General features: G+C 30.9%; 1 protein-coding gene across 1 annotated transcript in view; it reads right to left on the reverse strand.

Moving 5' to 3' along the window:
• Positions 1-10516, reverse strand: part of Glut4EF (Glucose transporter 4 enhancer factor) — a 559114-nt gene extending 548598 nt beyond the window's left edge. Inside the window, 1 exon segment of the mRNA XM_065511682.1 lies at positions 9981-10516. Coding sequence (XP_065367754.1) covers positions 9981-10445 — 465 coding nt within the window. The 5' untranslated portion in view covers positions 10446-10516.
• Positions 10517-13655: the final 3139 nt, after the last annotated feature.

Genomic DNA, 13655 nt, shown 5'->3' on the forward strand with positions numbered 1-13655 from the left:
AGGACAGCCAAAAAAGTTTCAAGACCAAGAATTTGGAGGCACTACTCCATGACGATTGTTGTAAAACTCAACAAGAGCTTGCAAATTCATTGGGAGCTTTTTCAAAACGTTTGCGAGCAGCAAGATTCATCCAAAGGCAAGGAAATTGGGTACAATACGAATTGAAGCCGAGAGACCTTGAATCACGATTTGGCATGTCCAAAAAATACTTAAACGCTATAAAAGAAAATCAGTTTTGTACAGAATTTTACATTACAATAACCCGAAGCTTAAGAGATAGTATGTGAAGCCCATTCAACCTGCCGAATCGACACCAAAGCCAAATATTCATGGCGCTAAGGTAATGCTCTGTATTTGGTGGGAGAAAAAGTGTTCAATCTAATATGAGCTGCTGAAATCTGACCAGATCATAACAGGGAACCTATATCGAACACAACTGATTCGTTTGAAGTGAGCCTGACATGAAAACGTAATATTCTATCATGACAAGGCTCTGCCAAAGGATGCAATACCTGACAAAAACTATTTACAATGAAGTGGTTGGGAAGTTTTGTCTCACCCGCTTTATTTGCTTCATTTGTTTCGATCGATGCAGAACGCTCTCTCTGGGATATGCTTCACTTTGGAACAAAGAGGCTTGATTCATTCTTGGCCTCAAAAGATGAGCAGGAAAATACTTTGAATAAATTTGTATTGTACAAATGTTTCAAAATAAAATAAGTTTATCAAAAATATTTGATAAAATTACGAATTTTTAAGTCATACAACCAATAAATTTCCAAAAAAATTTCCATTGTATCCATATTAATTAGAAAATCTTATACAAAATATTTAAATCTACCACAAAGTTAAGCAGTTCTCAATTTCTGTTCAAATTTATTATGAAATTGCCTTTTATGTTCTGTAATAAATTATATTACACTAATCTAAACTCTAAGTAAACATTTGTTGCTAAACATGTTTTTTTAACAAACAAAAATGTTTACAAACAATTTCTCTTTAAATGCTTTCAGTTACAGAAATATATAAAACATGTTTTATAAATATTAAGTAAATTTAAAGTTATAAAACTTATATCAAGCTTAAAAACAATAAAATTACATATTTCTTTTAAATAATTAATTAAAATATTAGTTTATTTATGAACTTTTAGCGCAACATACGTAGTATATCACATATACTCTCTCTATCACTCTCTCTCCTCCCCATTCATGATGATTCCTAAAGAAGAAGCACATAAAAGTAGACATTTTTCATTGCCTTCTACATTGTTTTTGTATAGAAAAAAATAAATTATAAATAATTTTCAGTTTAGAGAGCAAAAACAAAAAATACAAAAACAACATGATCTTGAAAAATAAAACGTCATCATGAAATTGTTGTTACACATTTTCTTTCCCACTTTTTTTGTTTGTGTACATTTGTAGACCGGCTAAAATGTATAAAATAAAAGTGTGAGTGAGTGTGTAGTTTCTAATGTCTATTATTAATTGTTCTTCTTTATTGTTGTTGCTGTTGCTGCTGTGATATCAAATATGTACCGTAAATGTAAGTTTACATCGGTGTTTTATAATATACATTGTTGTTTATTTTAAACATCTCTACTTATGTAGATGTTTTTGTTGTTGTTATTATTCATTCGTGTTCATAGTTTTGTTGTTTTTTTCTATTTCATTGTAGTGTTTTTATTTTTTTTTGTTCAGCTTCTATTCTTCTGACGTAACTTGTTGTTGTTGACACTTTGTACAGCATGTGAAATGACAAATAGATTGTGTACAAGTACATCGACGACTAGAATGGGGTTTTTGAATTGAATCGAAATTGTATATAAAAAAATTACACTCCATTACGATGCGAGCACGACACCAAAAATAACAATAAAAAAAATATTGAAATAGAAAAAATAACAGATAGAAAGATACTCACAGTATATGCAAATACAAATGAGAAGCATCCGTAAATTGTTCAAAATTATTATTTGAACAGAAAAAAAAAATATGTAGTAAATTACACGGAGAGAAATTGTTAGCAAAAATCAGAAACTAATGAATTTTAATAGAAATAGAACTTAATAGAACTTTTTCAAATAGAATAGATTTTGAGAAATCGTGATTGAAATCAAACACTAATGTTTGATTAGAAGCTTACAACATTGTTAAAATATCAATATTTATAAAAAATTATCTCATGTCATACAAAATATCAAATGTATTTATTTTATAAAAAATCCTCTCATGTCATAAAAGATACTCTATTACTGGATTCTAGAATGGATACAGATCCATTTTAGGTATCCATACGTTTGGAGATTCAATCACAATAATGACCCGAAACACATCACTAGGTTTGTAACCCAGTGGTTACATTCCTAGTAGGTACATGTTTTAAGAGACCTGTTCAATCACCAGATCTCAATCCCATAGAAAACCTATGAAATATTATAAATCCCAAAATACGAACTCAAAATTATACCACAAAGAATGCTTTATCAGATGCGGTTATAAGGAGATGGCAAAATATTTCAAAGGAGTTTGTTTCCTTAATTAGTTCAATGATTCGTCTCTCTGAAACAGTAATAGTGTTTATAAACCAGTTAACCGAAAACCCGGGTTTTCTTCTAAATCTCGGTTTAATTTATACCTATTAATTGAATGTTTGTAAAAAAAATTCCATTGTATATGTCCAAATCAGCGAAAATTAATCCTTTGGGTTTGAAGCTTGATGGTCGAAGGTCATATTTTACAACTACTTCATTCTAAATAGTTTTTAACAGGTATTGCAACATGTGGAATATTACGATTTCATGTCTTGTCGCATATTCTGGGCGTTTTTCGGTCAATGCTAGCTTCAAACGAATCAGTTGCATTCTGTACAGCTTTCCAGTAATGGTCTGGTCAGATTTCAGCAGCTCATAATAGAGAGGACCCTTTTGATCCCATCAAATACAGATAATTACCTTAGCGCCGTGGATATTTGGCTTTGGTGTCGATTCGTCTGGTTTGTCGGGCTTCATGTACGATCTGTTACGATTGTAATGGAATGATTTTCTTTTATAGGGTTCGAGCATAAATTCGTACATGCAAAATCGTCTTTCAAGATCTCTCAGCTTCAATTCGTATGGTATCCAATTTCCCTGAATTGAATCCGAGTGACCTTGACAGACGTTGTTGCATGTTCAACGCTATAAAAGAAAATCACCGAAAAATGGATCCATTACGTGAAGCCAAGCTAACCAGCCGAATCAACACCAAAGCCAAATATCCATTGCGCTAAGGTAAGCTGCTGAAATCTGGCCAGACCATAACAAGGAACCTGTACCGAATGCAACTGATTCGTTTGAAGTGAACATTGGTCAAAAAACGACCAGAATATGCGGCCAGACATGAAACCGTAATATTTCATCATGACAACGTTCGGCCACATGTTGCAACACCTGTTAAAAACTATTTAGAAAGAAGTATTTCCGACTGCTATTTGTTTCGATCAATGCAGAACGCTCTCCCTGAGATACGCTTTACTTCAAAACATAGATCTCAAAAGATGAGCAGTTCTTTTAGCGCGGAAAAGGCCAAAAGAATTGCATTAGGTTTCAAAAAGACCCCAAATTTGTTTAAAGGTTAAACGCTTGTTGTCATGTATATTAGGGTGGACCAATTTGTAAGTAGAACCATTTTTCGATGTTCTGCCATCGATTTTTTGATAGCTTTTAGCACGAGGAAACAAAATTTCCACTAAGACATATCAAAAAATTCATTTTCGATGCGCCCAAATTATAGAAAAAGTAAAAAAATTTACTTTTTCTCAACTTTTATTTATTTTTATAAAAAATATTATATGTAAATATCAACCCCTTTAAACTTTGTGTAAGTAAATCTCATTACCTTTTATCAATGATTGGTTTTAAGTATTTGGCATGTATTAATTATGGTTCGGAAATCTTTATTTTTTTTTTTTTTGTTGAGCAAACTCTATTGATTGAAATATTTAATATCTCAAGAATTTTGTACATCTAAATAATAAATTGTATGAGTTTAATCAACATATATTTGAAATCTCATAAATTCTCAACATTACTGCTACGATACATAAATAATAATGTATAAATACTCCTACTAACAGCCAACCCCAAGAACTCACAAGTAGGGGTCACTTTAAATGAATGTTTTATTATTTAATTAACTTTTTTTGTTGTTGCTGTTTCTAACTCTTGTTCTTTTTTTTTTTTTTGATTTGTGAAACCCCATCGAGGACACTTCCATGAGCATAATTGATTTTAAGCCCACACTTAAAGTTCAACTTGCAACAAAATGCCCACCAAAGTGTAGTTTGCAAACAAAACAATGGAAACTGTAAGTAAAATAGAATAGAAAAGAATTGCTTTTATATGTTTAGGCATGAGTATCTATGTGTGTTTTTTACACTTCTACACACACATCCATGTTTGAGTGTGTATTCACACTTTTTATACGAAATATTTACTATTAACTTTTATTTTCTGTGTTTTGTTGTTTTTGTGTGTTGCACTTTTACGAAGCTTTTTAACCTTGACATAGATACCAACCCAATACTAAGTACATATATATGAGTGTATGTATCTATGTATTTGCAAATTGTAAATGCCATGGTTTTGGTATCACACCATTTAAAAACCGACTACTTACAATGGCAGCAGTAAGAAAAAAACAAATTGCAATCGACTAAGAAAACGAGTACAGTGTGTTAAAGATACAAAACGAGTGCATCTCATCAAAGACATGGCATGCACTGCTGTGTACATATGTAGATAGATTGTCAGACGGATAGATTAACCACAGCAGTTAATAAATTGCCAGCTCCAGCTCCAACCACGACCAACACCCACCCACACTTGCTTACGATTGTATTGGCGCTGGCTTAAATCTTATTTGTTTAGAAATGCTAATTGAAGGCCTTCGAATTCTAATCAATTTCATTAATGTTTGTCTTTTGTGGCTATTCAAAACGTTTGCTTTGATTCTAAGTGCAAATAAGGAAGGAGTGAAAGTAAATACATGAAATTAGACAGCTCCAAAGAATTGAAGTTAACATCTTTTTTTTTGTGATATCATTTGAGGCAAGTTCTTACCACAAACCCTAATAAATGAAATGACTAAAATAATTAGTTACCACCATTGATCACTCATTGATTGATATACGACTTACAGAAACCATTATCAATTAAATCGGAATTCAGTTTGAACTTTGTAAAAGATATAGTAAAATAACCCTCTAACCCGCAAACTTAAAAAGACTAAAAAAAAGTTGTCGAATAATATTTTTTAAGGGTTATAATGACCCAAAAACCTAAGAACAGCCATCAGAAACTAATTTGCAAATTATTGTTAGGAACCAGTTGCAAAAAGGTGAAGAGAGCCTCAGGGCATTGTTGCCGGTTTAGGTGTAAAAAACCATAATTTTGATACGATTTTATTGAAAAACTAATCGGGCGTCTAAAAGTTTGTAAAACTTTAAAAAAAAACATGACACACAAAATTTCACATGCTAAAATTTTAGCATCACTCACAAAACAGCTAACAGAGCAAAAGTCAGAATTCATTTCGACCTTCGAGGGAAATGTTAACAAACTAAAGTCACATTTAAATTTATGCCTTGAGGCACTCTTGCGTAAACAAATTTTAACTAATGTGCTGTTTTTCTATAACGAACAAGTGTTTTGAGTGGACGTTTTACATGTATTTTGTTTTTGTTACAATAACAAAACACATGTTAAATTTTCACTCAATGTACTCGTTCGTTATAGAAAAACAGCACATAAATTAGAATTATTCGTGTAAGCTGTTTTTAAATGCATGTGAAAATGTGCAATAGTTAAATAAGTTGTACTTATATATCAGCTAATAAATAAGTCATTATTAGCATACTTCTAAGTAATGCAGACGGTATGTAGTAGTCATTGAAAAATATGTTATTCAGTAGTTGCAAGTCATTAGAAGTTTTTGATGAGGCTCGCCTAAAATTCTGACTTTAAGTAAAACAAGTATAATCGACTATGCCGAATCTTATATACCCTTCACCAAATTATACTATAAAATCAAATTTTTAAATATTTTTTGGTAAACAAAATTTAAAATTTTTTTCAAAATTTGTTTTCCAAATTTTTTTTCTAAATTATTTCAAAAAAGGTGTTTTCCAAATTTTTGTCAAAATTTTTATTTATTTTAAAAATTCGGGTTAAAAAATATTTTTCCCATTTTTGACCCATTGTAGGTCCATCTTACTGTGGACTTTGGAATATATTTCATTGTATATCCATATTGTCTATATTAATGACTTATTAAACCAGATATAGATTAAAACAAGAGAGCTATATTCGGCTGTGCCGAATCTTATATACCCTTCCCCAAATTATACATTATACGTTCTTTTAAATATTTTTATTTAAACAAAAATAACTTTTTTTTCAAATTGCTTTTAAAATTTTTTTAAAAATTTTTTTTTTCCAAATTGTTTTTAATTTTTTTTTAAATTTGTTTGGTGAAAAAAAATTCGGGTTAAAAAATATTTTTCCCGATTTTGACCCATTGTAGGTCCAACTTACTATAGCCTTATATACATCGTTGCAATGTACTTAGAAATATCTATCATTAGATATCCATATTGTCTATATTAATGACTTAGTAATCCAGACATAGAACAAAAATAGGCCAAAAATCTAAGTTATCTCGGTTTTTTCCTTATATCTCTGCCATTTGTGGTCCGATTTTGTCCATTTTAAACAGCAACCGAGCCGGAAGAATTCCCGATATATTGATGTATGAGTCATGTATGTAAGTTATTTGGGGAAAACGGAAAATTGATTTCAAAATACAGACGGACATGTTTATAACGATCCAGAATATATATTTACTTTGTGGGGTCACAAATGAAAAATGTTGAAATTACAAGCGGAATGACAAACTTATATACACCCTTGTCAATAATGGTGAAGGTTATAAAAAAAAAGTCCTGTTAAAATTGTTCAATACCGTCTTAAATTTAAAAATGCCTTTAATTGAATTCAGAATCCTACCACTTCAGTTAGAAATTGTCCAATTTATTTTAATGTCCAATTATGGGCCAACAAAACGTAATATGCGGGAAGTTTAGCTTTATTTCATAAATTTGAAGAAAAGTACCGCTGAATCACACCGATTGCTCATCAAAACTTATGGTGAATGTTTTCCAACTGTGTCAAAGTGCGAAAGATGGTTTGTGCGCTTTAGAAGTGACGATTTTGACACGGACGATAAACATCGCCAAGGCCATCCAAAAAAGTTTTAAGACCAAGAATTGGAGGCATTGTAGTAAAACTCAACAAGAACTTGCAAAGTCATTGGGAGCTACTGCAGTTTTGAATGTGTGAAATGCTGCTGGAACGCAGCATTACTGGCGACGAAAAATAAATCCATTACGATAACCCGAAGCGTAAGATATCGTCCGGCCAACCAGCCGAATCGAGACCCAAGCCATATATCCATGGCGCTAAGGTAAAATTCTATATTTAATGGGACCTAAAGGGTCCTCTCTTTTATGAGCTGCTAAAATATGGCCAGACCATAACAGGCAACCTGTACTGAATGCAACTGATTCGTTTGAAGCGAGCATTGGCCGAAAATATGTGGCCAGAAATGAATATTACACCATGACAACGCATGGACACATGTTGCAATAGTTAAAAAGTATTTAGAATAAAGTGGTTGGGAAGTTTTGCATCACCCGCTTTATAGTCGGGACTACTATATGTTTCGATCGATGCATAACGCTCTATCTGGGACAAGCTTCACTTCAGAACAGAGTATCGAACGATTCGTTCTTGGCCACAAAAGATGAGCAGTTCTTTTGGCTCGGAAGCTATATATTCACCCCTATCGCGAATCAACATTTCACATGAAATATTTTCCCTTTTCCTTTTTTCGTTCATCAACTTTGTTCACGTGAAAAAAATTCCCCTTGTTGTGAAATTTTTAGATGGAATTTTGTAAACTATAAACAGCTGTTACGAACAAAATCAACTATTGTGAATGTAAAGTTCATCATGATATTCCCGATAGCAATTTTCCCTTCGAGGGAAATGAATATTTCATGGGAACAAAATTTCACATGTTATTGCCGATAGGGGTGAATGCTAGAAGAATGGGAAAAGGTCATAGCCAACAATGGCCAATACTTTGAATAAATTGTACAATATATCAAATGTTTCAAAAAAAAAAGCCCGTTTCTAAATTTATACACCCAATAATAAATTAATCAGCCCAATTATGAATAAAAATTCTTCGGGAGTTTTTTCCATTTTACCATTTTTCCTATTCAATGGGAAAAAACTCCCGGGGATTTTTTTATTCATAATTGGGCTGAATATTCGTGGACTTAAAATCTAAGTCTGCTTTTATACACAGCAAGTTTACTTGAAGCAAGTCTCTTCGATTCCCTTTTAAACTTGCTCGTCTGTTTACACACAGCAAGTCTGTGTTCAATTTTGTATATCGAAACCTAATAGACGTCATAGTGCAAATGAGAAAACAAAAGATAATTGAAGAGACTTGCCAGTACAAGCGTGTATCCCTCTTCTTTCTTCTTGCCTCTCTCTACTATAAACTCAGACTTGCGGCAAGAAAACTTGCCCTGTGTAAAAGCAGACTAAAGAAACGTTTAATGTAACCTGAGTTTTTAAATTGCTTAAATATTTAGCAAAATATGTAAAATTTATTCTAGTTAAGATATAAATTCTTAACCATACATTTAGGACTCGAAAAAAACAGTAAATTACAAGCTAAAGTTTATTTATTAGTAATAGAATACATCAAAGCTGAAATTTAGACAATTAGCAGACTAGAATGTACTATTTTTAAACCAGCTACTCATATCATCAGCAATCTTAAGATGTTTAATATCTGATCAACAAAGTATTAAACTGACAATATTTGAGATATTTCATCAATCTCAAATTCTGTATCTCAACAATTGTGAATTTAATATACGATGTTTATCAGAGTTATAAAACAACTGAAGATTGCTGAGGATATTGAAATTTTTCTTAGACTTTCTTATTATTGATACAAAAAAAATTTCGGAGGAATTTGCAATATTTCTGTTTTAAATATTGTTACGAATTTGCACTAGCAATTTCAATATAACGATCGGTAGCAACTGACAGCAACATTCATCGTGTTTATAAACATTTCCATCAGTAGAAGCTTCTACTTATCAACAATGTTGATAGCATGCGGTTGTTAGCATTGTTTGAAAGTATGGAAACACTGAATGTTTAAACATTAACTTCGAAAGCTCTAGAATTCGAATATAGTAGTTGTCCTTTAAGATAATTGTAGAATGTTCATGAAAGATGGCGTGTGTATAAATAGTGGCAGAGGTTGCAGTCGTTAGTTAGTTCATGATAGACGCTGTGTAGATAAACATCAACTGAGTGCCTTAAAATGTGCTGAGTGACTATTTAATTATGTTGTTGTTGTACATTTGAATAAATAAAGAGTTGTTACAATTTTAAACTACTAAACTGTTTTTATTTGCAATCAAAGGTATCCGGTTTATTTAAAGGAAATAAACCACCGTTTTTAAAAGGTAAAAACGAAACAATATAATCTAGATTACAATTCGCAAGATGAGAAAAACTAATATTCAATTAAAAATTATATGCAGAAACGGGAGTAGACTAAAAATCTTCCTTTGCAAACACATTTCCTAACTTTAATGCCGATCTGCATTATCCCATAATGTGATCATCACAATTTGTTTCACAATGTATCATTACCATAAAACAAATAATTTTCTTCATGTTTATACAATTTTGCTGCTATTTAAGCAAAAAACTATACTATAATAGGTGCCCTTTTTATTTTAGGGTAATTTTAGTCAGTAGTAGAAACAAATTTTACTCATTATTTATAAATAAATATTTACATATGTTCTTATTTATTTAATATAGTTCATTTCTGCACACTTACCTCACTTCCGATTGTTGTGATCTTCACCAGAACCTCATCCTGTTCGCTGTCATGCGTCATCACATCTCCCGATGTCTCACGGCCATTGTGTGTCAAAAACACCCGTTGACCCGGCTGCAATTTAACGCCCATTATCGAACGAAAACCGGGACCGATTAAATCCGATTCGAGAAATTCTTTAATCATGGCATTGCGACGCAACGACTGAGCCGGACTTATATGCACGCTAACCGCACGACGTGACTCCATGTTACCGCTATTGTCTTGGGTTTTAAAATCGAAACGTACAATGTATTTGGTTTCGGGGGGTGAATTGGGCGTAGTAGCCAATGCACTAGTTATCGTAGCCGAGGGTGGAGTTTTAACATCCTGTATAACACCCGAATACCAGAGACCATCGGGTCCGGGAGCACAGACTTTAGTGCCGATTATGGAGCGTTTAGCTAAGCGACGACCAGTAGACATTTTCACAATGAAAATTTTTGTATAAAATAGGGAAATTAAAGGAAAGGGGAAGTAAGATTTTATACTTTTAACGCACAAATAAAAGAACCGAAACTTGTTTGCGTGTTAAAGTTAAAAGTAGGAGGAATTTTAAATTTATTAAAAAAATAAAAATAAAGAGGAAGCTCTTATTTAAAATTAGCACTTGTTATTTTTTTGTAATTATTTATTAGGTTAATTTTGTTTTTTTAATTTAGTTTTATTGGTGGTAAAGACTTTTTGTAGTACTTTCATTTTTTGATTTTTTAAACTTTTTTAAGGAAATTTTTGGAAACTTTTCTTAATATTTTGTTTAGATTTTAAGAATATGTTTAATAACAGATTTCATAGATTTAATATATTTGATTTTTTTTAATATTTAACAAAACATTTTAATAGATTTAACACATTTTAATATTATTTTAATTTTTTTTTTTAAAAAATAATTGGGTTTAACAAAAACACTTTTTAAATTTAACAAAAAATTAGTTTAATATTAATTTATTTTATAAATTTGTATTTATTTAAAATTATATTAATAATAATGAACACAATATTTGATATTTCTTTTTAATCTTTATTTTTATTCTCACTTTTGTTTGTTTTCTTTAATTTGTTGTAACACTTTTGCTCTAAACTGTTTGTTTATTTTATTTCTTGTTATTAACTGTTAATTTAACAGTATTGGAGTGCTGTTGTTAAGGCTCTGTATAATCCTAACAGAGTCTGTTGTAATCTGGTTTGTTTTGATTTTACTGTTGTTGTTGTTTGGTTTTATGTAATTGTATGTTAATTTGTTGTGTTGTCACTTTAACAGAAGTTTTGTTTTTATTTGTTGTGTTGGTTGTTGTTGTTTTATAACTGTTATATTAACAGCTGTTGTATTTATTAATTATTGGATTTTATTTGTTTTTATTATTTTTAGTTGTATTCAATTTAACAGGCTTTTTGTTAAATTTTATTGTTTATTTTGGTTAAATTTATATTTCCTGTTTATTGTTTTAGCAAATATTAACTATTATTTCAATTATTTAAAATTGTTTGATGGTTTTAATTATTTTTTTAAATGGGGTTTTTTGCACTAGAAGTAAATAAGAAAAATAATTGTTATTAATACCTATGAAATCTTATTAATAGTTTTAAGAGAAAACTTTAGTTGTGAAAAAATTCTAAATTTAAATATAAAATTTAATAGATTTTTATTCTTTATAATTAAATGGTCGTTTTGGTACCGGAAGTAATCAAATTTGACCAGCATATTCTAATAGCCCAACTCATGTCCTATTAATATATTGAATTATCTAAAAATTGGTTCAGTATTTTATTTCAAGTTCTAAATTTATTTCAAATTATTAGCTCTAAATAAGTTTTGCTCTCAAAGTACCCAAGTTTGACATAAAATAAATTGTTTTAGGTCAAAATTTAACATCTCGGGGAAGAATAATCCATAAGCCTAACTCCTTCTCTATTAATATCCAAAATTATATACAAATAGTTGAAGAGTTCCGCATTTATTTAAAATTTAAATTTGACATACTGAAAATTTCTTTGGACCCTTAACTAACATCTCTGGGATCAATATTATAAAAGCCTAACTAAATACTCGCCTATTGATATATTGAGATATGAAGCAACCAAGCTTTAAAGAAGCTCCATAATCGAATTCCTCAACTTCTGCGCTCTTTGAATTACTTTGGGACCAAATTTCACATATCTATAAATATTTTAAAAGTTCACCCGTCCTCATTAACACTCTGAGATAGATTAGGAGTATGACTTAAAATGCGGGATTTTTTAAAATTTTTAGCTTTTATTTTGAAACATTTGTACAATGTAAATTTATACAAAGTATTGACCATTGTTAGCTATGACATTTTCCCTACTTTCTGGCAACATATGGATTCCGAGCCAAAAGAACTGCTCATTTTTTGAGGGCAAGAATGAATTAAGCCAATATCGGATACTCTGTTCCAGCAGCTCATAATAGATAGGACCCGTTTGATCCCACCAAATACAAAGCATTACCTTAGAGCCATGGATATTTGGCTTCGAGTTATCGTAATGGATCTATTTTTCATCGCAAGTAATGATTCGGTACAAATATGATTTTCTTTTATAACGTTCAAGCATCATTTCGGACATGCGAAATCGTTTTTCGAAATTTCTCGTCTTCAATTAGTATGGTACCCGATTGCCCTGCTTTTGGATGAATCCTGCTGCTCACAAACTTTTTGAAATTGCTGATTGAGTAGCTCCCAATGATTTTGCAAGCTCTTGTTGAGTTTTACAACAATCGTCATGGAGTAATGCCTCCAAATTCTTGGTCTTGAAACTTGTTTGGCTGTCCTAGGCGATCTTTGTTTTCCGTGTCCAAATCACCACTTCTGAACCGAACAAAAAAATGTTTCGCACGTTGGAACCGATGGAACACATTCACCATAAACTTTGGTGAGCAATAATGTCCAATAATTAAGTGAGAATAAATGACAGATATGTACCCTTTTAAATGACATATAAGTTATTAAAAACTAAAATTCCGCATTTTTAAGTCATACACCCAATATATAAATCGGATTAGTAGTTTCAATGTTCTACATTTATTTTAAATCACAAGCAAAATTTGAGTTTCATTAATTGTCACATTTATTTGACAGTTGAAATGGAATCGAAATAACCGGCTTTGTTTATTAAATGTTTTGAATAATTTTGTAAGTTTATAAGATTTTTAATCAAGTTTTGTACTTTTTTTGCCAAGTACAAGATTCTTAAACAATTTTGAGTTTACTTTAACAGATTTTTTGACAGTTTGCTTGTCAAATACAAATACATATAACGGTTTCTAACGGCTGGTTTCAAGTTGCATCATGTTTCTCAACATTTCTATTTCTGGAGACTTCTAATTGTGAACAATGTTGTTTACCGGCCGATTAACGGCAGTTAACATTGCAATTAGTGTTTATAAAAAACCGACTTTTTAAAAAACCGGTTTGTCGGTTAACCGAAAATTGGCCTTTTTTAAAAAACCGGTTTTTCGGTTAACCGACATCGAAAAAACCGGTTAAACCGGTTAACCGTCATATATGTATAAAAACATAAAATGTCCTATAAAGTATACACAGCTTTAAAATTTGTAGTTTTTAGTTGTCAGGAATGGTTAATATAAATAACTATGAATATACAAAAGTGCTAAGT

This window comes from Calliphora vicina, chromosome 1 (genome assembly GCF_958450345.1).
Source record: "Calliphora vicina chromosome 1, idCalVici1.1, whole genome shotgun sequence".
In the NCBI taxonomy this organism is placed as follows: Eukaryota; Metazoa; Arthropoda; class Insecta; order Diptera; family Calliphoridae; genus Calliphora; species Calliphora vicina.